This window comes from Acanthisitta chloris, unplaced genomic scaffold (assembly GCF_000695815.1).
Source record: "Acanthisitta chloris isolate BGI_N310 unplaced genomic scaffold, ASM69581v1 scaffold19212, whole genome shotgun sequence".
NCBI lineage: Eukaryota > Metazoa > Chordata > Aves > Passeriformes > Acanthisittidae > Acanthisitta > Acanthisitta chloris.
This window is the reverse complement of record NW_008662396.1, coordinates 372-25532: the sequence shown is the minus strand read 5'-3', so window position 1 is coordinate 25532 and position 25161 is coordinate 372. Positions and strand designations below refer to the sequence as shown.

At 40.0% G+C, this 25161-nt stretch overlaps 1 protein-coding gene across 1 annotated transcript in view; it reads right to left on the bottom strand.

Moving 5' to 3' along the window:
- Positions 1-11235: 11235 nt before the first annotated feature.
- The window catches only part of SGPP1 (sphingosine-1-phosphate phosphatase 1), a gene marked incomplete at its 5' end in the record, with an annotated part of 14293 nt that continues 367 nt past the window's right edge, over positions 11236-25161 (bottom strand). Inside the window, 2 exons of the mRNA XM_009070589.1 lie at positions 11236-11787; positions 14594-14686. Of these exons, the coding sequence (XP_009068837.1) occupies positions 11236-11787; positions 14594-14686 (645 nt within the window). The remainder of the gene's footprint in view (positions 11788-14593; positions 14687-25161) is intronic.

Genomic DNA, 25161 nt, shown 5'->3' with positions numbered 1-25161 from the left:
TAGAATGAAAAATTGTATAATGATACAATTTGTGACACAACTGTCCCTGAGTATAGCCATCAACTCCTGGTGCTGCCATAATGCACCACCATTATTTTTGTATCTTGTTTTCCTTTAATTAGTTTTTTTGTTGCTAGGGTTGCATTATGTGAAGTGTAGGATAGTGAGGAGTGTTCCTTCCCCCCCCCCAGCAAAGTTAAAAACAGGAGGGGGAATGGAAGTGCTATTCTTTTAGAGCCATTTTACATACAGCATAAAGCAGAGAAAGAAATGAGGCTATCTAGATGTGGCTGAGATTACTTTTTCTATGATGCCCTTTCATAAATGTTCACAGGGCTTGGTAATTCTGAATGTTGCTGTTCACAGTTTTCACTGGAATTATTCAGCTAAAGTCTATCAAGTCCAGCAGTTGTACCCTAACTACTTGAGTACCTACCTACTATGTCAAAGTTATTTTTGTGGCAATGTATTTTCCCACCTATACCAACTTTCTCAGTATGAAGATTTGGAATTAACTTGTATGTGTATGTAGGCGAAGTGCTACAGACCAGGGTTCAATGAACACAATTCCATCAGCACATTCCTGCAGGTGCAGCAGTGGAAGATAATGTGATTTGCTGGAGAAAGGGATTTATTTTAAACATCTTTAAAAGGTTCAGCTCATTGGGTTCACTCTCAATTCTCATCTCTTTGCTGGTAAGCAACAGAGGGCAAAGAGTTGGCAAACTTCATGTTTTGCAGTTCTATCTGCAGATCTTGACACAAAATGTAGAACATTAGGTAAATTTATTATGACTGATGACTATCAAGTTTCTGGATTTATAGAAGGTACTTTAATGCTTAATTGCCACTTGGTGCTGAATAAGCATTTAATAAGCAAAAATCAAAGGCTGATTAAATGATATACTCTAATTACATGGTACAATAAAAAGAAGTTGATTGCAAAGTCAAGTTGGTGGATAAGGGCAGGGTTTGTTAGAGGTCAGCTCAGAGTTAACAGCACCTGACTTCAGACAACCTAAGCTAACTTCTGCATCCTGCAGTAGCAGAGCTGTCTGTCATCTCTTGGCTGCAGCAATTCTTAATTGTAGTAATGCTGCTGTTGGGAGCAGTGCTCAGTTTCTCAGGCTGCACAGAGTGGGGGTTAAGATTTTATATTTGATCCTGTTGAAACCAGAAAACTGGGCCATGCATTGTGGTCTCCTCCTCAGCCTCCCCAGCCGTTTCCTGTAGCTATTCCTGAAAGGCTGAGTGGATGTGCCAGGCAGAGTTAGGTGGAACAACAGACTGCAGACAAGTATTTCTGCTTTCCCAGCCATCCTCACTACCTGAACACCCCTTGCTAGGGGTGTACATACTGAAATGTGGGGGTTTAGTGGCAGTTATGTTAGTGGCAGGAATTCCTGATTCCTCCTTAAAGTGGAAAGATCAAACTGGACACTACAGCAGGAACCTTCCATCTGAGGGGTAGCAGAGAGCACCCAAAGTGCACAGTTCACCTAACACATTCTCAGTTCTTCTTGTATTTGTACAGAGGCAAACAGGAGAGCTGAGCTTGAGCCACTGCCCTTCTTCCCACTTTTCCCAAAAACTTCAGTCAACCCATCCACGTGTGAGGTGCCTGCATACAAGAGATGAGCATTACAAAGCAGCTCAAATCTGCTACTTAAGAGGGGCAATTTCTTAAGAGAGTGTGTTTGTGAGATTCCATGTGCTGTACAATTTGTTGGGAGGGTTTTGCTTCAAGGTCAGGTCTTCTAACCCCAACTGAAACTGGCTGACACCAAGATCAGTTACGGCAGATTGGTCCCTCAAAAGCCCAAGCTCAGCACTAGGCCATGAGACCAGAGACATTTCAGAACTGCTGATCATAGATGCAGTGTTTGCATAACTACTGAAGTGGCTTGTATATAAATTCTGAAATAGACACTTCCTTGCATTGACAAGGAAGAAAACTCTGCAAGTTTAGAAAAAGTGCCAGGAGAGGCCTTGAAATGCAAAGACCAAACCTAGCCATAAGCATTCTAAATTTTTTGTTCATTTAGTGGGGTTAGTCAGCCTGAAGTCTAGACACCACCAACACTGACACATCAGGGAAGAACTGAACTGCTGCTGCAAGGCAAGCACAGTGCAGTGCTAATTACCATCAGTATGAAAGTTTAAAGGCCAAACTTGTTGACTCTGTGCTTTTGCCACTGTCTTAAAGATATTAGCAATTTTTATACCTTCAAACCTTATTAAAATATCAGAGACAGCATTGTGTCCTATACACATCAGCTCAGAGAAAATACTCCAACGCTTAGAGCAGAAAGTGTCCATTTGAGTTATAGCTTTGTTTAATTTACAGTTCCAGCATCTGCATCTGATCCACTGCAGTCCACAGCAAGGACCACTGAGCCAGCAGGAACCATTACAGCATGAATAATGCTGCAAACAGTACATCACCCAAAAAGAATGATTAAAGCACCTGCTGCATACAGTGGAGCATAGGAAACAGCCTCTCTAAATCTTCAGTTTAAAAATCTTTGCAAGTTAGTAGAAATCTAGGTCATCATGTTCTGAAACTTAATCATTCTGTACGAGGCAAACATGATTACATCCCTTTGCCTAACAGCATGAGGTAAGCAATTGCAAAGGAACTCTTCATTACAGGCATTATTTTGGCAATCTTCCCAAGGCAGTCGTGGGTTTGATTAGCCACCAGGAATTACCACCCACACATGGCTACTCGTATACCAGGAGAGATGATCAAACACATGATGGGTTAAATAATTCAGGGGAAGTTTTTATTTTTAGCTGATGTGAAAGCAGAATGTACTTTCTGCTTATGCTTGCTAAGCTTCCATGTCAAATCAGCCTCACAGGTATAAGGGGAAAAGAACTTTCAGAAAACAAACTTTGGGGTTTGGCACAAATCTGGGAATACCTGAAATCAAACTGCATTAGAGTTAGCACAGGCAATGGACTGTTCTCTGACTGCTATAACAGATAAGCACAACAGGAAAGTATCAGTCCCAGAAGGGGAAGGGAGGGTCAGGATGACAGAGGCAGGTAAATGCAAACCTACCAGCCAAACATCCAACCCACATCACCTGAAACCAGTTATTTGCCACACCATTCAGAAAAGTTACTGCATCAGGTCAGAACGTGTCACTTGTATAAAGCCACAGCATTCAGCTAAGTCCATAAAATATGTAATAAATATTTGACAATTAAAGGAGTGATAAGAAAAATCCTCCAGAAAAGAAAACCAAGTGTCTCCACATCCAACTGTTCTTCACAGACTAAGGCTCTATTAAAATATATCAAAGGAGGAAGGGACAATTCCCAATGCACTGCAGGTTTAAGCTTTTGTGCAGGAATTTGCTTTTACTTTCTGCTAAGTCATTAGTAAGCAAAAAGTCAAATCAAATTAGACAATCTATATGCAAATCAGGGCTGAAGAATTACAGACAATTTTTACCTGGAAACATTTATGCAGTTCTCCTGTATCTGCTTCTCTCTTGTGATCTAAAAGTCTCAGGGGAAAGAGCACCAAACAATATACAACTGAGGAAGATCCAAATCTCAGGTCTATGGAGATTTAGTTATCAGTAATATTTGGCCAAGAGGGATTGATCAAAAGAGTTCCAGTCACATCTTTCTGGTTTCAGTACATGGCACAAACTAGAACTGCCATGAGTCTATCAATTAAGCTCCATCAGCTGTTTAAGCAGAGAAGGAATACTTACTCCAAATTCCTTCAAAATTATTTCATTTAGAACAAAGAATTAGAAAGACCAAGCACTTATGAGTAATTTTTATGAAGCAAGAGACCAGAGATTTGTTTTGGTAACAAAGCATGTATTTATAAGTACTTAGAATAAACCTTGGTTTCCCCAGCAAAGACCATAAACAGTTACAAATATCAGTGGAATGGGAATTAAAATCTCCCCATTAAAGAGGTGTGATTTAGTTACATTCGTTAGGGATTGCATTATGTACTTTCTTTTGAGTTTATCCTTTTGGGGTTCTTTGACAGAGTTCAAGGAGCATTTGGAAAATGCTCTCAGGCACATGGTGTGATTCTTGGGGATGTCCTGTGCAGAGCCAGGAGTTGGACTAGATGATCCTCATGGGTCCCTTCCAACTCTGATTATTCTGTGGTCCTGTGAGTGGGTTTGGTTTGTTGTTTTGTGGGGGTTTTTTGTCTGAGCATCTTCAAAATTATCTTGAAACTTCGAGCCAACAAGTAACCAACAGATCAAACATTTCTGTGGTCCCTGGAATTAACACTCTGGCAATCTACATTTCTGATCTCTGCACATTGTGATATCCACATTTCAGCTCTACAAGGACAAAAAAGGCCTTGGTAGGACAAAAGAAAGACAGCAATCTCAGCAAGCTGCAGATTTGCTTAGCATGAAGGATGAGTTCTTACCTTATGCAAAAAGTACAATCTTATGCACTAGCTCCACATAAATCTTTCCAGTTAGCAAAACAAGGAGGAACACTGTACAGTGCCCAATAAACGGATCTGGAATGGCCTCACAGCTTCCTTGTAAGGGGCAGTTCCCACCTCCTTAGCATGTTCTGCATTGAGATCCATCACGTAACTGCTCAGACTTCCTCGCTGGGCGTTGCACAACTGCAGGAAGAGAGGAAGCAAGAGTTGTTCTATTATTTTTTTGCTACACTTCTCCAGGGAACTTTAAGACTACTTAAGTTTATACAAATATACAAATGACCTAACACTTCCTCATGCTTGTGGATTATGACATAGCAGTTAATGCATCTTGGAACAATGGTAAAACAAAATCCACAGTGTTGGAAATTTACAGTATTCTTCAGTTAGTCTGGTTTGCTAAGAGGCTACATGCATTCCATGAAAATCTGTAGATGTTCAGTAGCGTGGAAAGAAACATATCCACAGTTGGCTGATTTTCAGAGCAGATTTGGGAGGAGAGCAGAAGTAACCAGAACGTGACACAACAGGATACAAACTCTGTGGTTGTGTCCTATGAGGAAACAAGACCTGGGCTATCTCCTTACACTGACCCTGCAGTGTAAGCCAAAGCAGCCACCACATATCCTCTGGAAACTCAGACTTCAGCAGTGCCAGAACTTGTGACACTATTTCTTCTTCCCCACAACAGGCACTTCCCTGGAGAGCAAATCTCCTGCCAGTTAGGGCAAGAATATGCTCACACACTCATTTATCAGCACAAGCAACACAAGCTACCTCCAATCTTTGTGTGCTGTTTGATCAGTAGCCTGGCTTAGTTTTTAGTACATGAAACTAAACAATCCAGTGGGAAAAACCCCTCACTTCAGTACTATTTTTCTTAAACTTTTCTTAAACTTTCCCCTCTAAAGCAATATTGTTGTAACAACCACTGCTATATGTTAAAACAAATGCAAGCTTCCTCGTGACCAGTGTCTCGTGCTTGTGGTGTGTCCAGCCACGTGTCCCTGAGCACTGGGAGGAATAAAGACAGAACACAACTGAATCCAACAGTAGTTTATTACCCACTCATTGCAGATGAAGTTAGACACTTCAGTTACCAGTCAATACGAACTGAAATATTAGTTGACAACTGCAGAAAGTGTACAATGAGTACAAAATCATTAACGATAACGTAACGAAAACTTCCAATGTGTTAATCTGTAGAACATCAGTTGTACACTATCATACAGCAACGCCATGTGATCCTCAACTAACTCAGGGCTTGCATCTCAAAGGTGTTGGGTTTTCTTAAAAACAAAGTTCTCCAAGAGGTTGAGAGAATGGGTTACAACTGCTTCATTCCCCACAATACCATTAACATTCAGCCTTACCTCATATAGACCAAGCTGGTCTGTGTTTTAGCAACACTTCCTTTCATCAGGGAATGCAGTAACAAGAAAAAAACCCTATACATAAAAAAATTAAACTCCAATACACAATATATTATATATCTATTGTACTACAGATTTCATATAAATCAAGTATAGGCCAAATTTTGGCATAATTTTTAAGTGCATTAAGTTTAATACAAAATCCCCCTTAGTCTCTGCTCTGACTGTTCAGGTTACTTGTTCCTGAACTGACACTTTTTTCAGTTTTGATACCTCAGACATCTAGAATTGTCTCAATTCTCATCTCAGCAATATCACCCTTGTCTTTCATTACACTTCCTAACAAAAATAAACTTGTGGGAAAACTTAGCGACTAATTTAGTCAAAGTTTAGTGACTCATAAAATTCTCCAACTTGATGGGAATTCTTACATTTACTGGTCAGTATCTTTAAGGTAGTATTACCCCATATACACCCTTTGATCCTACAGGAACAGTTACTGATCATACACTGCAAGCACATATTGCTTTCCTTGTTTTGTTAAAAGGTTTCCTACCAACATGCAAATTATACTGCAAATTATATTCAGAATGGAGTGCAAAGAAATGTTTCCAATGGATGGTTAAATTTGCTTCAGATTTAGCACGTGATATTCACTTTTTAGAGAATACCTGAAGAGCTTTCTGCCACACAATATCATATTTTCTTTCCAAATTCAGCTTTGCCTTTGTTTCAAGAAGTATTGCAAGAAGAAAAAGAGCATTAATGACCCAATTAATCTATCAAATTGACAAATATTGTATTTACAGTCAAGTTTTAAACAGAGTTATATATCTTTTCTGACACAAAAAGGCCACTTAAGCTTTCCACTACAACAAAGTTCTGGCATGAAATCATTCAATGAGACTTTCTCCCACAAAAAAAAAAGCTGTAGTTTCCTCCAAGTTGTTTGTAGCATACAGAAAGAAACTGTGTAACCTACAAACAAACATTCCACGTTAGACCGAAAAAACACCCAAGAATCAACTGCCAAGCCACAATACCCCAAGAAATCAATTCTCCTGTCATCATTTTATCTACTGACATTGTCCTGGGATCTCATCATTCAGCACAACTAAGGTGCAGAGGGGGAAGCATCAATTCTGTGTTACACATGTGCAGCCACTTCCAGCTACTACTGAGAAACAGCTTCCAAATTAAGCCCTTTTAAAGTCTTGTAAAACCTGGGCTAAGTGTGATTCTAACACGAACAACCTCTCAGGCCTCAAAAGCAAAGCTGCCACATTCACACCTCGGAAGGTAATCACACACACTGCTGCCTGCACACAGGTCAGAGCATGGACTTGCCCTTCAGGATTCATCTTCCATGGAGTATGGAAGGAATCAGGTGCAAACCTCCCAGTAAACAGGAGTTTGACAGCAATGCCCCTTCATACTGCTGAATTATTGAGTATTGTGTGTGAAAAATCTCAATTTTGTACTGAGAAAGCAAATACTGAAACAGAAACAACTCTTAGCACAACAGATGTGTTTACTTACAGCATGCAAGGTTTGTTTTTATGTATTTTTGCAGCTAACAGCCCTTAAGTATTTACAAGTTCAAAATTACAATCGGCATATAAGTAACAATCACCTACAAAAGTTCTGGACACTCCCTTGGAAATAAGCAAGAAATGGAGTAAAAAATACTGAGAGCAGTAATAAAACTAAAAACAAAACAAACAAACAAACAAACAAAAAAAGCAAAGGAAACCATTAACAGCTTTTAATATCCAGACAATTTAACACTGTTCTGGTAAGAACAAAATAACACAAAAGCCACATATCACATTTCAAGATGCCACTTTATAAGAAACTCGTTACTCTGGGGGTTTTTTTCAGGAGAAAAGCTGTACACAACCTTAAAAAAACTCCAAATAAATACAAACACAACTCCCTTTGGTTTGCCAGTTTACCTCAGGATAGCTCCTCTGCCTCTCCCTTCCCCCTGTGCAGTTTGCAGGGTGAGTGGTAAGGCAAAGGTGCTCAGAGCCCAAACAGTTTCACAGGTGATCACACAGGAGAAAGACACTGCAATCAACCCCAGCACATGGTGTGGGAACCAAAAGTTATCACTTTTTTATAAACATGAAACCTTTCTTCAAAAGAATAGATTCTAGAACTTCCCCAGGATGTGGTATGTCAGCACTGATTGAGGGCCAGGAAAAATCCTGCTCCTCTCTTTAAGGCAATCTAAGACTAATTTGAGTCTCTTCAGCCTCTTGGAAAACAGAATTTTGTGCCAAATCACTCTCTACCTGCCTGTGGGGTTTATTTCATACACTGATTAAATAAGACAAATTTAACTCATACCTTTTTGCAATAAATATGCATTTATTTCTGGCTGTATATAGAGTTTCTGTGCTCAGGACTCTACAGCCTGGAACTGAGGAGCTCATGAGTGACATGGAGTATGTTTTTGCACCACTTCATGAAGGGTTTCAAGCATATTGTCCTTCTGTAAAGACATTTAACTACCTTTTAAAGCTATGTTAAATTTATTCCTAAATAATTTGGTACCAGCTGATGCTCATACTAGGAACATTTCTCATGTTCAACTCTAGGAATAGGTTAGGGCAAAGAAAGTGCTCCAGTTTTACCTGCTGCTTTGTTATGCCTGACTCAAAGGAATCTTAGCTTATTAGTAAACAAGGTTATAATAAAATACAAACATTTAAGTTGGAGTTTTTAACTGTCTGCATTTCTGCGATTCTTTAGAACAGTATTCATAGTGCATGATATTTTGTGCTAAACTGCCCTCCTGAGCCTAATAACCCTTATAAAACATGAAAATAGAACAGTAAAACTTTTTTTTTTTAATGTAAACTTCAGTAGAGTAGTTGCAGTCTCAAGAGACAGGCTGTGAAGGTGCTGGATTAACATTCCAATGGACATCTCCTGGGTACTAGACTGTGGTACATGGAACGTGACATTTGGGAGTTACTCAATGTAATGTATAAAAATATAAAATATATATTAATGAGTAACAGTACAATAAGCTACAGTGCAATTTTCCTTAGTCTGTTGAAAGCTCTACCTGCTTGTGATCTTTTCTCACCTTTTCTACATCTTCTACAGTAGATCTTATGCTCCATTAATACTACAAGAGAGCAAGCACAGCTAGACAAGAGCTTTAGTTCCACTCTTATGCTGTAAACTTGAAGTCTCTAGAAGTCAAATATGTACCTTAAAAATTAGTTTTGCTCTTCTGTGCTAGAATTTAATCATTTTTTGCTATAAACTGTAAAGCTAGGATACTTAAGGAGAATATGCCCTAAATTTCAGAGAAAGTTATCCTCTTACTTCCACCAGTCCTGAGACTAATACAATTGAAACCACTTTACTTCTCAGGGCTTTAAGCATAAGGCATTTTGTGTACATTCCCCCAGCTATTAATTTAATGGCTATCTTGGTGTGCAAAGCCAAACCAGTGCAAGTCCCCCCTCAAAGCCTTGGAAACCAATTTACCTTTTACTGCACATTCAGCATTAAACTGCCAAAGAGGAACAGATAGAAAAATCAAACCCAGAAACATGCATGAAAACAAGTTAACCATTTTCTACTGGGTAAGGTCTTTCCAGCAACAGAAGTTGTTTAACACACTCCCTGTTCTCAACACCTCACTTTGAATACATTCATAGTGGTGCATTTGTGATGCACTGGAGAAATGCACCAAGAAAGTTAGTTTTTCACATCATCCAGTGCCACAAAGTACCATAACTTCGCCTGCTTTGAGCAAAGTGAAGTTCATTGTGTCAATTTACATATTAACAGTTTGGAGATATAATCTCCCAGACAAAAAAACTTTCCAAATGGTGTTTACAAAAGATGTATGCTTTGTATTCCATCTAACCACCATTCTTCCTGACCAAAAATTTTGTTTTTCCTGAAAAAAAATATACAATACAAAACTAACTCATTGTGTCTGTCCAGACACCAGGACAGCTCCTGCTGCAAGAACAGTCCCTGACATGGAAAGAACACATCAGGCAACACATGAACATGGACAAAATGAAACACAAAAGAGGCACATGAAGTTACAGTTAAAGGGTCATATCCTACTCATCACTGGAAAAAGGATCATGAAAAGATGAAAAGTGTGTCATGAAACTCTGCAAAGTCTAGATATGCACAAACTGTTCATGCATTGACCACACTGCCCTGGCTGCTCAATCTGTCAGAGTGACTAAAAATTTAATTTGATCATTACATTGCCTTATAGCTATCTAAATTGGGTAAAAGTGATTATCACCTTTAACTATAGTATGTTAATGCATAAAAATACATACTTTTTCTAGAATAAGGAATATATTTTCTAAGCAAATGCCTAAAAGCAATGGTCCTTCTAAGTTAGTTTGGAACAACAAGTGAAGCCCATTTCTCTGCAGAATGGGGTGGGTTTATTGTTTATATGTTCAAATAATTCATTTTGAGTATCTGTCCACTGTATAAACAATCTCCAGAAAAATATATCCTCTTCCAGTAACTTACAATACACATTAAAAATACTTACAAAAGGGATTATTGTTCATTTACAACATCTTCAGCTCAAGGACACAATTCTTGGGTCATTTATGCAATTTTGATCAGCCAAAACTGAATAATATTAACTTGAGCCATGCCAACAACATGGGCAATCTACCATTTAAAAACATCTGCCTAATTATGTAGGGTTTTAAATAAAATTAGGCATTTTTTACATCACAGTATATATGGCATTTCTTAATTTAGCAACAGAAAGGCACAATTATAAACCATCAAATACAGTACTTGAATTATATCTACTCTAATTATCCCTACTAATGCTAATCCCAACATTTTACTCTGTAGAAGGGGCTAAAGAAAAAGGCTTCTGCTTGTTCATTTAGAAAAACTCAACCTCATTACAAGTTTGGTCCGTTAGAAATACCTATTAGCTGAAACATCTTGAAGCAGGACTTCAGGAAAGAATAGAAGCAAATTTAGCAGTCTATGGTCCAACAACTTGAATAGGTTACCATGAAATGGCAAACAGATCATGAGTGGAGCCTCCTGATTAGCTGTCAGACACGTCTGTTAAAGTGTCAGTGTACACAGTTACAGACTGACAGACACCCCAGGGACATTCACTGCATCACACACACACAGACTTGGTTACAGCAATAAGTCTAGACACAGCATTTACAGAGTTCAGCACTTCTCCTGACCTGACACCTGACTGCTGGCCCTACACCATGCCCGGAGATGTGCAAAGCCCTTTAAATGCTCTGCCTGCTGTGTATTGCTGTTAATGTGAAGACCCTGCTAAAGCCAAGCTCGCTGGCCTTCCCTTAGCAAACTAGTGCACCTCGTCAAAAAGCAACTAGCTCTGTTCTCACTACCTAAAGGGCTAAAACTGCATCAAGAAAGACCAATGAAATGGAAGAGGCAAGGAACAATGAACATGAGGGAGAACCCAACCATTCCATAGGTAATGTAGCGATAGGGAAGCTCAACTTCCATGCGCTGTCTCGCTTTCCGCACGTCGTCGTGGGGGATGCGAAACATTTTACATGCCAGGGGAATTGTGGCTTTTTTCATGGCAACTCTTGTCAACAACAGAACTATGACTCCAATCAACAACCGCAGTATGGCTTTTCCGAACACAGTCACAGTGAGAGAGGACAGGGACAAAGGTAACGCGTCGGGAGGAGGATCCAGCTGGAGACCCACGATGTGGTTGACGTGAGAGCCACAGGCTACGCCAGCACCACAGCCCAAGATCTGAGCAGTGTCTCCTCGTGATGTGCTCCAGGTGTCCAGAGTAAAGGAGAAGATGCCCAGGGCCAAATGGAGGCTGATGATGATTAAGGGTGCATATTTGTAAGTTAGGTTGAAGTTATCAATCAGGTCCACAAGTGGATGGAAGACAATCAAGATAAGAATAGCATACAGAAATCCAGCAATAACATCCTGTGGAAGAGAGAGAAAGAGATGGTTTCAGTGTAGTAATATTTCGATTTAAGTTACATTAGCAAGAACACAAGCCTGATTGCTCAGTTGCTAAAGTGACTTCACAGAATCACAGAATAACCGAGTTGGAAGGGACCCTCGAGGATCACCTAGCCCAGCTCCTGGCCCTGCCCAAGACAGACACCATGTGCCTGAGAGTGTTGTCCAAATGCTTCTTAAACTCTGTCAGGCTTGGTGCTGTGACAACTTCCCTCGGGAGCCTGTTCCAGTGCCTGACCATCCTCTGGGTGAAGAACCATCTTCCAGTCCAAACCTCCCCTGACACAACTTCAGACCACTCCCTCGGGTCCTAAGTTGTAGATTCCCATCTTTTCCCATTTACAAGATTAAATCTTTGTTACATTAGAAATAAGGTAAGGAATTGCATTTGATGACCTGCTAACAGGACAGCTGCATCATGACCAGATCATGAAGTTACAAACAAATGATCCATGATCAAAGCTGCAGATGTAGACTTTTTTGTAAGGCCCCTTGGGACAGAGCAAGGGGTGATGGTTTTAAACTAAGAGAAGGTAGATTCAGACTAGATATAAGGAAGACTTGTTTTCCAATGAGGGTGGTGAAACACTGGCACGGGTTGCCCAGAGAGGTGGTGGATAACCCATCCATCTCTGGAAACATTCAAGATCAGGCTGGATGGGGCTCTGAGCAGCCTGGTCTAGTTGACGATGTCCCTGCTCACTACAGGGGGTTGAACTAGATGACCTTTAAAGGTCCCTTCCAACCCAAATCATTCTGTGATTCTTCTGTGACTCTATCTGCTGGCAACAATGGTTCCTGTCCAGGGCTGGGACATTCCAACCTACAGTCAGCACAAATCCAGCTCAGCTAACTAAGTTCTGCCAACTTAAGTTTGCTGAAACAGCTCAGCAGTGGATCAAGTGCCTGGGTGCCAACACAGGCACACTGGCAGCAGCAGCTGGCACAGTAGTTGAGCACCACTGCAGCTAGGCATTAGAGCAGCTTAAACTTTCCACTCCAGCTCCAGAATTAACAATGCTGCAAGAATGGAGAACTGACTCCAGCTATTAACAGAGAGGAAGAGGTAACTTCTGAGGCTTCATGCTCAATTTTCACTTTTATTTCTGTTTTTAAAAGGTATTTTCTTAGCAGCAGCAGCTGGCACAGTAGTTGAGCACCACTGCAGCTAGGCATTAGAGCAGCTTAAACTTTCCACTCCAGCTCCAGAATTAACAATGCTGCAAGAATGGAGAACTGACTCCAGCTATTAACAGAGAGGAAGAGGTAACTTCTGAGGCTTCATGCTCAATTTTCACTTTTATTTCTGTTTTTAAAAGGTATTTTCTTAGTTAAAAGTCTAATTACTATTAACAATGCTGCAAGAATGGAGAACTGACTCCAGCTATTAACAGAGAGGAAGAGGTAACTTCTGAGGCTTCATGCTCAATTTTCACTTTTATTTCTGTTTTTAAAAGGTATTTTCTTAGTTAAAAGGTTATTCTAATTACTTTTTAATACAGCATTACATTTCAGTAACTGTTGATTCATGCAACTCAGTTGCATGCAATTATCTGCAACTTTTGTCACCTTTAGTTGGTAAGGAAGAATTTGTGGAATCTAAGCACTGGAAAGCAGATCACCTTATCCTCATGCTTATCAACTCTTCCCCATGGGCCAGGAGGTGGGACTTTGATCAGCAGAGTTTGTATTGCTCCATCCTCAAGGAATCCTTTTTATTCACTTCCACCACCTGAATGTTTGATAAAAGCTCTAATACAACTGACTGATGAGTCAGACTTGCTCATTTCCAAAGCAACCAAAACAACTTTCTGCTCTATTTGCTACCCTATTCCCCCACAGACCTAGGGACCATAGTTGATGTGTATTGCAGGCAACAAGTGGTGAACTGCATTCCCTCAAACACTACAGAGCATTCAGCTGTGAAACTGCTAAATAACCTACTCTGCTCACTATCTGTTGCATGACTTGGTTCTGAGACATTGTGTCAGCTGAAATATCAGTGCATCACATCACCCTCCATACCAGTGGTTCTAATTTGGGAAGCTGCCTAATTAGTAAAGCCACTCAGTTTTTTCTGAGCTGCCTTATTTTCACAGGCTCATTTTACACTATGTTGATCTACCACTTTTTCTACTCCCCACCAGGCTTAGTCTTCTCTGTTAGCTTTTCTCCTAGCAGGTGATCCCCAAAAACCTCTTTAGCCATCCTCATTAGTGCTCTTTGCATTCTGATTACCACTTTGCAGTGTTGTGGCTTTCCTGTTTTCACATTGCATGTGTTTGTGTTCAATTTCTTTAATCCTGTTTAATAAACGAGTTTGTTTCTCAAAGATGACAACTTTGCAATTTGTTTTTAGAAACTCTGGTAAGTGAAACCCTAACATGCAGCATGTCAATGCACATGCTTTGAGCAGCTGATGTGGAACCGAGGGGACATGAACTCTCTCATCCCACAAAATATTTTCTACTCTGTAGAGGAAAACTTAGTCTACACTTCGGTACAGTCAATTTCTGCCCTAAAAAGCAGTATTCACCATCTGCTAAATTTCACCTGTGGACTGAGTTTAAGAAAGAAAAGTATAAATTAACATAAGTTCAATAGGCACTTTTAGGTATTGTACCAATTCCTCTGCTGAAATGTGTTCTGTTCCTGTGTAGTAGGACATACATCTATATCCCATTACTGCACTGTAAAACCTTCAGTGTGATGGAAGTTTATGACATCAGATCATTAAAACAGAAGTTCAGTAGGACTATTTTCTTACCAAAATCGAATGCATTCCCATATAAATTCGACTACAGCAAACCAAAGAACACCAGCAGAATGCAAGGATCAGTCCAAACATAAGGGGATACTGGTAGGGAAGAAAAATGGAGAAATTGTGTTAGAATCTGGAATAATTAAATTAAAACACCAAATCACTCAGAATTCTGTACTTAATTGCCACTTACCCTTACCCTTGCCCTGGCCTCCCCAAGCCTATCAGGCCACCTTTGCACAAGGTCAAAACATTGTTAAGTCCAACTTTCACCTTTTCCCTTGTCCTCTTCCTTTGCATTCAGGCTATATGAATTCCAGTGCTTGGGTCATACCTTCCCAGACAAAGCAGTAAGCAGTTAACATGTCTTTATGGCAGTTAGTCTTGCCATGTTATACCCTAAACTGGCCACGTGGGCAGAGCCAAGCCTTGTGCCACAAACTGTGGACCAGTTCTACACTGGGTGAAGCAGTTATCACACACTGGTGTTGTTAGCAATGATTCAGACAGAACCTAGTGGCTTTCCCTTTTTCCTGAAACAGGAGCTCAATGAAATTACAAATAAATTCAATTCCTTCCTCAATTCTTTGTCTTAGAGCTTCTCCAATCCTTGACTCGAACTCCTATGACAGCAATTTTTGCTCTTTACAAACCCACATTAATTTCCTCTTACAGTCCATATTTATTAAAAACATCAAATAATTATTTTCAATTATTTACATCTGATAGATTTTTTATTAATAAGGACTGCTTAGCAGGAAGAAACAAAATACTTTGTTTTAATCAGCACATACATGTAGAAACTTCCTATTTTAACTTCCTTCGGTTCTGATAAAACTATGCTAAGTCACACATTACAGCACAGTAAGAAATACTTTCCCTAGTACCCCATTGCAAAATGTTGTACCAGACAGGATACAGCTTCCTTTTTTCAGTATCAAAAAATGATACTATACTAGTTCTATAAAAGCAGCAGTCACAAGACAAAATGGCAAGTTTCCAACATTGCTCTGCTTCCTATGACAAACATTTTCAATATAAACAGGCAGTCTGGATGAACTTGAGCCTAGGAATAAAAACCAAGAAGTACAGGCAGTTCTCTTGCCCTTTCCATTGTTTCCTTTATGGGTAACCTGAAGGGTAGAACATCCAACAAATTAGAGAAAGGATCTTTAATATTACTGGAACAAGTTCTGTGTCTTCTGTGAAGGCCACTTAACAAACTGGCAAGTTCCTAAATCAGTCTTAGAGAGGAAAGTTTGTGAGATTATCAGCATTATTCCAATGTTCTTTGGATTCTCAGCTCCATGACAAACCTCAAAAACGTTCTCAAACTAACAGAAAATTGGGAAGCTTATGTTTCACATAAGAAAGACTTCATATTACAATCAATCCTAAACGGCCAGCTCGCAATTGTGTTACCTCTAGGATGAACTTGAATTCCTGTAGCAACATTTGTCCTTATTTCTACTACAAATTCATCTACAAATGGCCCTAAACAAAAGGATGTGCTTGTGACTCTTTTCTAACTGAAACGATAAAGGAACAAATTCGGTTTCCTGCCTTTCAGAACTCTGCTAATAATAGGCAATACACCAGTAACTCTGTCACACTCGAGACACAACTGCAGAGTTATCAGATGCTGATGTTGTTCCAGCAGCCACAAAAGCAACTCCTGTACCCGAGTACAAGTGCAGCTCCATGGCTCAGTCTCTTTATGCCTCAGCATTTGTTTCCACTGACCTCAGGGTAGAAGGAATGCTGCCTGCACCAGAAGGACACTCAAGCCATATAACCTCCCTGCATGATGCTGCTCCCTCCCAGAGGCCTCCCAAAGCAGAAATGCTGTTCATGCAGGGATACCTATACCCTATGTCCTCTGAAGTGAAGAGGAGCTTCCCGTTTCCAGCTGGTTTGCCCATCACTTGTTCATCCTTGTTTCCTGGCACACATCTTTTGTGCTTTCAGGGTTCAACCAGGGGTAAGGCTTTTCTAATACTTAGCCTGTTTCTGAAATACCTGACAGAAACTGGAGCTTTAGTAGGAAGACCTATGAAGTGCCAGGTGCAGCAGGGCTGCAGCAGTTAGGGATGCTGTGGGTAAGAAGTTGGGATTGTGGGAGGAAAGAGGTTAAAGCAGGTAAACAGCAAGATCCTAAGAACATGGAGTATGAAGGAAAAAGTTAGGTGAGGAATCTTGCTTTAAGAGTCCTGAGCAGATCACTGTAGACAGCAGGGGGAGTAGGATAAATTCTGAGTAAGAAAAAAGAAACATTTGCTCTCAGTTAGGAGCTCACAAGGGAGGGATGTTTGAGGAAGAAGGAAATGGTCAGAAAGACCAACTTTGATAAAAAGTTTGGAAAGAATATCTGGCTCTGTTTCTCTCACTCTAATTCTGAATAAATACCCCTTAAACCATGTGAAAACATAGGTTAGTTTATCTCCTCTACAGCAAAACAGAATAGAATAGTTTGGGTTGGAAGGGACCTTCCAAGGTCCTCTAGTCCAAACCTCTCTAGACATCTTCAACAGGATCAGGTTGCTCAGAGCTCTGTCCAACTTGACCTTGAACGTTTCCATGGTTGGGGCAGCCACCACCTCCCTGGGAAACCTGTGCCAGTGTTTTACCACCCTGTAAAATACTTCTTGCTTCTATCTCATCTATGGACCCTCCTTCAGTTTAAAACCATCCACCCCCTTGTCCTATCACAACAGGCCCTAAAAGGTTTCCCCCATTCTTTCTTAAAGACTCCCTTGAAGTACTGATCACAAATAAAGCACAACACACTCTGCCTCCTCCTCAGCTGTTTTCAGTCAGACCTTTTAAAGGCAGCCACTGGGTTCAAGAATTCCCAGAACACCAAACTGGTAGCACCTGCTTAAAACCTGCCTTGAGGTGGTAGGACAACCACATATTTTGTCCTTACACGCAGGGATAAGTGTCCAAGGTGACTACAGGATAATATTAACACTCCCACACACCTCTGAGCTCAGTGAGCAGACTGCTCAGCTGCTTGCCAAGTCATACCCCCGACAGGGAACATCACCTTGATCCTTATAAAAACAGCTGATGCCATCAAGTTACTGCCAAATTGGTGCCTGAAAATAATGCAAGACTGAGGGAGCAGCAAGCATTTTCTAGATGTTGTTTCATGTAGGAAGTGACTGATTGCCTGTATGTATTTTGGATAGAGACATAGGTGCATACCGTGCCTGTAGATCTGTAACCTCCCACTGAGTAGGCAGACCAAATACCCCAAATACCAAACATTTTCTATTAGCACAGTGCCTTAAGAGTATTAATATTTATTTTCCATCCTGCTTTGTAATAGTGGATGTCACAAAACTTCTCTCCTAATACAAACCAATCTTCCAAGAAAGAAAAAAACAGTTTTTACAATGTTTTCTACTTAAAACAGCCACTTTTTAAGAAAGAGTAGTGTGAAAATTTTAATATACACTTATCTCAAAGTGTTTCATGTAAGAAAACCATAAGCACTGGGTTTTTGCTGTGGTGACTTGGGTCTTATTTTGAAAAATACTGAATTCATAACTTTGAAAATTAACAGTTAAGTGTTACCTTTGAGCTTCTAGATCTTGTCTGTATGGTTGTATGTAGACACACGGACAGTGTCTACTTAAATGAGAGATACTAAAGTCAGACAGCTGAATTCCAGCAATCTCAGTCCCACGATGCCTCACAAGCCAAATCAGACCTACAGAGGCACTAAGGACAAAAGATCACAAGTTTACTTCTTCCCTCTCCCCCAGTTCACTGCTGTTTTCACTCATCGAGGCCTCAGAAGGCAGACTGGCATCATATCTCCTTTCAGCTGAAGGTCTGAAAAGTGTCAGAGATCACAGGGGGTAGAGGGGGACATAAAAAACAGGTTTCATTCTCTCAGCTTGTTCTCTTTGATAACAAAATTGACATCTCATCATTCTTGACCATACTTAGCATCACTTTGAGTCAGATATTCAGCAACAGCCCATTTTGGACACAGACACCTCAGACCCTTCCTCCATGCCCTCAATTAAGACCATCTTATGTGTATCCTCAAAAACTCATGTCTCCACATGCACTTCAATAATTCTGAGTATGGGGAGTAATTTTTGAACTGCAACTGCTTACTTTTTTCCTAAATTAAAAAAAACGTTATTTAAAATATATTTTACAAAAATAAAGGTTAATTGATTTCTTAACTTCGCATACTAAGATGAAGCTAGGAATAAAACTGACTGAATAGACTACTCATTGTGTCTCAGACCTCAATTTTGTTCCCATATCCAGAATCTTGTTTTAATAAAAAAAAAAAAAAGAATTAAATTTATCATATTTGAAAAACAGCAGTGAAACTACTCCTAGTAAGTCTCTAAGAACTTTATGCCTTATGTTTTAATAGAAAATTCCCACTTTATTCCATGATATCCTCCAAAACACACTTGAAAGCTTCTGACTGGACTACACACAAAACCTTTCCCTATCCTCCTCCCTCCCCTTACTCTGACTTTTTGCCAAGAGTCTTAATAACATAACCATTGTTTTAAAATGCTCGTAAGGAAACAATCTGTCCTAAAAGCTTTGACCTAGGTCAGAAAATTCCTTCTTTCATAACAGAGCATTATTAAAAGACACTCTAGATGCTCATTTCTTTACTTTTTAAAAGCACATTCTACACTGGAGAAGTTTCCAGCACCCACAAAGGGTTCCAAAATAATTTTCTAATATTTGCAGTGTTCTACTCAGTATTACTCAATGCTCTTTTTCAATCACATCATAACTCAGAAGTTCGGTTTGAATTTGAGAAAATTATTTTGGCTCAGAGTTCAATGAAGGAATCCAAACAGCACTTGCAGCACCAGGATTTTAATAAGGTATTTGGGCTGTGCATTGGCAATAGTCATATGAAAAGTCATAATCAATGTTTGTGGGAATGACTCCAAGACCCTGGCTGGAGAGATAAGCACAAAAAGCACAGCATAAAAGTGATTTTGTCAAGAGAGCAGAAGGGAGAAGAAGAGGATTGTTAGAGAGGAAAGACCACTTATCAGTCATTTTAGGAAAAATAAACAGACAAAAACTGTTGGGTATTTTTCTTTCAAAATAGGCCAAGTCATAAATAACATTGGCTAAGCTACATGTATTATTTCCTTCTTTCCTCCACTTACCAATCTTAATATCTAAAGGCACAAAGACCTCAGTGTTACATGTCACTACAGGAACATCATTGAAAACTCCATGTTTTCAATGCCAGTCCTGCAGGGAGTTAAAATATTTTATTTTCTGCTACGCATAATCTGAAAAGAAATGAAGGAATAACAATAGGAATTAGCCTGTTACTTCTTAACCTTGAAGTCATTAGAAAAATAATCCCTCTCTGAACACAGGCAGCAAGAATCGCTTACTTATACTTATGTCCCAACACCTAAATCCACAGTTTTTCTGCTAAACGATGTTTTCCCAGGCTTAATGCACACACCCTATTCGAAAGAACAAGGAGTGCTTCACATGTACAACCCACCAAAAAAAAAAGAAATTGCTTGACAAGTATTTCCTTTGACTCCTTTTCCATCAAAAACTCTGTGCCCAACCTTACAGCATTTGTTTTCACATATTCCCCACAAGATCCTTTACATTAACTAAAGATTTGCTTAGGCAAAATTGAAAAACATATTTAATGCCAACACAGTTTAATAGGACAGTGCTGCATTCCTCTGGCAGAGAGTCCCCTGTGAGATTAGTTAAAAACTGGCTGTGCTCTTTTCAAACTTTTAAGAACACCTGAATCAAACAGGCCACACAACTCTTTTCAGCTTCCTTTACAAACAAACGACAAGCATTAATTAGCATGGCCCACAAAGACCTTACAACTCAAACACACCAGACCAGGCCAGCGCTGACCCTCCAAATTCCCATCTGTCTTTTTCAAGTGTTCCTCATTGTGTGAGCAATTCTGTGTTTTCACATCACCCCTTCAGCTGTGCTTCTCATGTCAGAAGAGTTTTTGTTTGACTGTTTAAGAAACACGGGTAAGAAAACCAATTAGACAAGCACAAATCTCTTTGCCAAAGTTTCTTCTAAACATTTCAGTATTTCAGCCGAAAATCCATTTGAGCCTCTTCAAGAGGTGAGATGTCATTTTCTGAAAGGAGCCTGTTACTTGCACAGACTGTGTCTGTACACACAGATTTTGTACATAAGAGATCTTCCAGCTTTATCACTACATCAGTCTTGCAGATAATGCAAAGCCTTTCACCAAGGACAGACACTTAAAACCAGGATTTGCCTCCTTTCTGCCAAATTCTCATTGTAGCAGTGTTAGGATTATTCGTTAAACCCCAATAACCAAGTATTCATTGTTCCCAGAGCACAGCAGAGGAGTTAAGTCTTTTGAAATGAAAGAGCAGAGCAGACAGACAATTCTAGAGGTAATATTCAGTAGTGATCAATCAGAATCACAGAGTGATGCAGCTCTCCCTGAAATCCCAATACACACAAACCCATCTCACTTGATTAGATTCATCAGCTTTGGCAGATAAAAGTCACGGTGCGGATGAAAGATTTGTGGAAGGGAGTTTGATGTGGTACCACCTGACAGTCTTACACAATTGGTACCACAGAGAGTCAACAGAGCACCAAGTAAATGAAAAGTGAAAAACACAAAAGACACCAATATGGAACAGATCCATCTCCTGCAGGTTTAACAGTGGTGTTTATCCAGGTCACCAGCATCACCAGAGTAGAACTACAGTCACTGAGGATAGGTTTTACACAGAAAGTGCTGCCAGACAAGTACACAGGGAGGGCAGTGCTGTCATATTTGGCACCATAAGCTGCTTCAGAAGGTGAGGCCATTCTAACAGCATTGGTTAATATAGTTAGAGGACAACTACTCTTCATCCCAAGCTCTGGGCTCCTGCAGAATATCAACTGGACAAAGTTTGCTCAGTGGCCCACAGAGAGAGTCAGCAGCTCCTGACTCAGCTCATTAATGCAGAGCTCAGGAAGGAGTGTGAACCCATCACTTCCTAATCCACACAGCCACTGCCAGAGTCAGCCTGCATCCTGAAGGAACGTCAGGAGATAAGCACATTTTCTGTCTCCCTGGATGACTTTTTTTTCCCCCGCCTCAAAATAAACCATCAGGGTGATGACACGTTCAGGTACCATCCCAACTCAAGCACCATTTGTAATGAAGTATGTCTTGAGATCTATTTGAAATCAGAAGTTCAAAGTAATTAGACAAAATGTATAAAAAGGATTTTTCCAATAGTCTCAGCCTGAGGCTTCTAGAGATTCTGTAGATAATTAGCAGTTCACACTCTCTCTTCCTCCCCATTCAGGACATGATATAAGCCAGCCTGGCTCAAACTGTCAGTATCTCAAAGAAAGCAGGTTTTCCCCAGTGTGATAAAGGTTACTTTTTCCTACATCCTATCAGGATCTATAGCCTCACTGTCTTTTAAGTGTTTGTCCTCTTTCAGGATATCAGAGCCTCAAAGACAGGGGGAAAAAAACCCTCAACATCTGTAATACTCTAAAATTCTCATGAGTCTTTGGCATGAGCTTTATACTTCAAAGTAACTGAAGTGTCTTTGAAACAAGTGATTTTCCCTGCTGAAATGTAACATACTGCATAAATAAGGATTATGCAACTGGAATCAAAAGTTTCAGGCAAGCTCTCACATACAAAGAGAAACTGCAAAATTATATTCCCCAATGGACAGAACAGTTAGCTATTACGAAAGCTTAATATATAACTCGTTTCTGTCTGATAGTTTCATTGAATATTCCGTGTCCAAAGTCGCTAATTGTGATAACTTATCACAACCATCTTTAGAATACATCATCTCTGAAAACATTTTACTTGAACAAATGCATTTAGAGCAAGTACTTTAGTTTTACTGTAGATAGTCAAAAATCCTTTTGAACACTATGTGAAAGGAAAGTAACTTTAATAGGATTACTGACAAGCATTGAAAACTCGGGAAGGCACAGATTCCATAGGTAAAAAAAAAAAAACCACTGGAATCAAAACATGTTTTTAAATTAACAGCCTGGGACACAGAAGAATAAGAGCAGATTTGCTCTGTTCCCTACGTTCTTCAAGGAAAAGACTCACAGATTATCTTTGGTAGAAAACAACAGTCACACAATTGTAGGAAGTCATAGCTCACTGAAAGCAAATTCCAAATAAACTATAGAGGAAAGTGATTCCCTTCTCACCGGAGTAACATCTTCTGAGCAAGTGTAGCTTTCTTTGCTTTAGCATCAACTTCAAAGGGACAAACTCCAAGTTATCTGTACTGCAGAATAAAAGTCCCTGAAGAGATTTACATCTGTATCTGCCTAAATTCATACTCAGTCTTGCTCCACTATGATTTTCTGAACCAACAGTCCCAAGATGTGAGCTCAGCACGATCAGGGTCTGTGCAATGCTTCATTATACTGAACATATACAGAAAGACTGTACCCCAAATTTGCCAACCAGTTTAAATCTATCTGCATCTACTGATAAATCTGTGTAATTTAGTAAAAACTAGAGTTATTACTAACTTCTTTATCATGAACAGCTTTCCAAGGGGTTCTGAGGTTAGTCTATTTCAACATTATCTATTTACAGAAAAGCATGACAAAAAATTGTCATGTAGATTCCAATCCTTTTCAACAGAAGTAAAATATGGAGAAGCGTCAGACAAAAAGTTTAAATTAGAGGTGAATCAAAATAGTCTTGACATGCCATGTGTTAATTTTTGATTAACATTTTGAGCTAATTTAAAAATCAGAAGGGAAATTTTGAAATGATCATTTCAAAAGAGTAGGAGTCAGTTTCATACACAGTTCAGAGGAAAAGGGAATTAAGACTCAAACACTTCACTCCCTCGTTTCTTAAGCATGTTTCCAGATGAGTAACAAGGCTGCATGTTTATGATTTCTTAATATGAATTCATTAGAAACATGTTTAGTCAATTAGCACAGCGCTGGCAAACCAGAGATCGAACTCGTTTGCTGGCAGCAGCCCCATTTCACACGCTGTCACTCTGTGGCTCTACAAAAGCAATCAAGCCGTGCTCTGTACAATGACATCAGCCTGTGCAAAGCTGATCGACTGGTACTGCTCACTGAGGTTTCCCATATGCAGAGCAATACATATCCAGTTAGTTTTTCCAGCTGGCATCAGCCCCACACATCTAAGAAGGGATAATCGAATACTCAGATTTTGGTCATGAAAAAACCCCCACCTTGAGATTAAGCATCTCAGTGACAAAACTCCAAACACTTCTTTGGAACACCCACTCAACATGACATTATTATTGCATTTGAGTACAAAAAAACGTATATATATTGTTATTACTGTGCCTGCACACTCCAGCAGAGTGACACTTCCCATTTTGCTAGCAAAGGATATGAAACCCTAGTAGCTTTCCTTTGGGCACATGCCATCACCTTGCAGAAATAAGATACATAAACCTTGGTTAAAGAGAGGCCAAACACAACCTAACCTTTACCCACCTCCTTCCTTTCAGTCACCCATTCTAGATGCTGAGATAGAGCCACAAAGTGTCACACGGTGACAACAAACAACTGGTGACTGTTAACAGTAACAGGGAAGAGTTCAGCCCCTGGATAAAGCTTAGAAAGAGGGTTCTCTCTCCTGACGTGACACACATCTGACTTAAAACAGGCAGTTATGACAAGGATTGGTAAGCATTAACAACTTAAGAGCAGAGTCATTGTGTAACTTCTTAAACATTTACACACAGAGTCCTCAAAACCCTACACGGGACATTTGTAGCCTGGAAAAGCCTTTTCCCTCTTATACAGAAACTAGTGCAGTGATTTAGAGCTGGATACGTGATGTGCTCTCCCAGGAGCTGCTGTTGTTGCCTTACAGCCAAGCACCGAAGCACATCCCACTGCTTGCGTAAACCAAGTGATCAACAGTGTTACTTTAACTTAATCTACTGACCCGAAGAGCAAGAGGCAGATCGTAACGATTCTGCTGAATGAAGGTGCTGAGATTACCAGTTCCCGCTCATTATGAGCACATTAATAGTCGTAAAACCATGTGAAAGTACACAAAACCAAAAATAATAACTGCCAGTTTGTGGTTAATGAAACCGAATTCGTTAAAGCCTAAAGCTACAGACTGGCTGAAGCTACAAAGCGACTCAAAGCAAAGAAGGATCAGCAAAAATCTCTTTAGTTCCTGGCTCTCCACCAAATCCTCACCCTGTAAAACCAAAAGCGCCTGTAAAAACATGGGCTGCCTTTCCAAACTCTGTGCAAAGAACAAGTTGAGAATACCTCACGAGAACAAGATGCAGACTGTTACCGCAGAGTTTTCACGCGTGCCGAGCTGATCCACAAAGTCAGCAGAGCTTCCATTCACAAGGTACAATTATCAAAACAGCTCCTGTTACCTGAGCACTCGCTTAGACCATCGAAAAATGAAACAACAAGGATGAGGGCAAGGAAAAACAAAAAGGAAAGGCACGGATTTGGCATTTTCCCAAACACACTCAGCCACCTCTCCCCTCCCAAAAGAGACGGGTCCGTCGCATCGCGGTGCC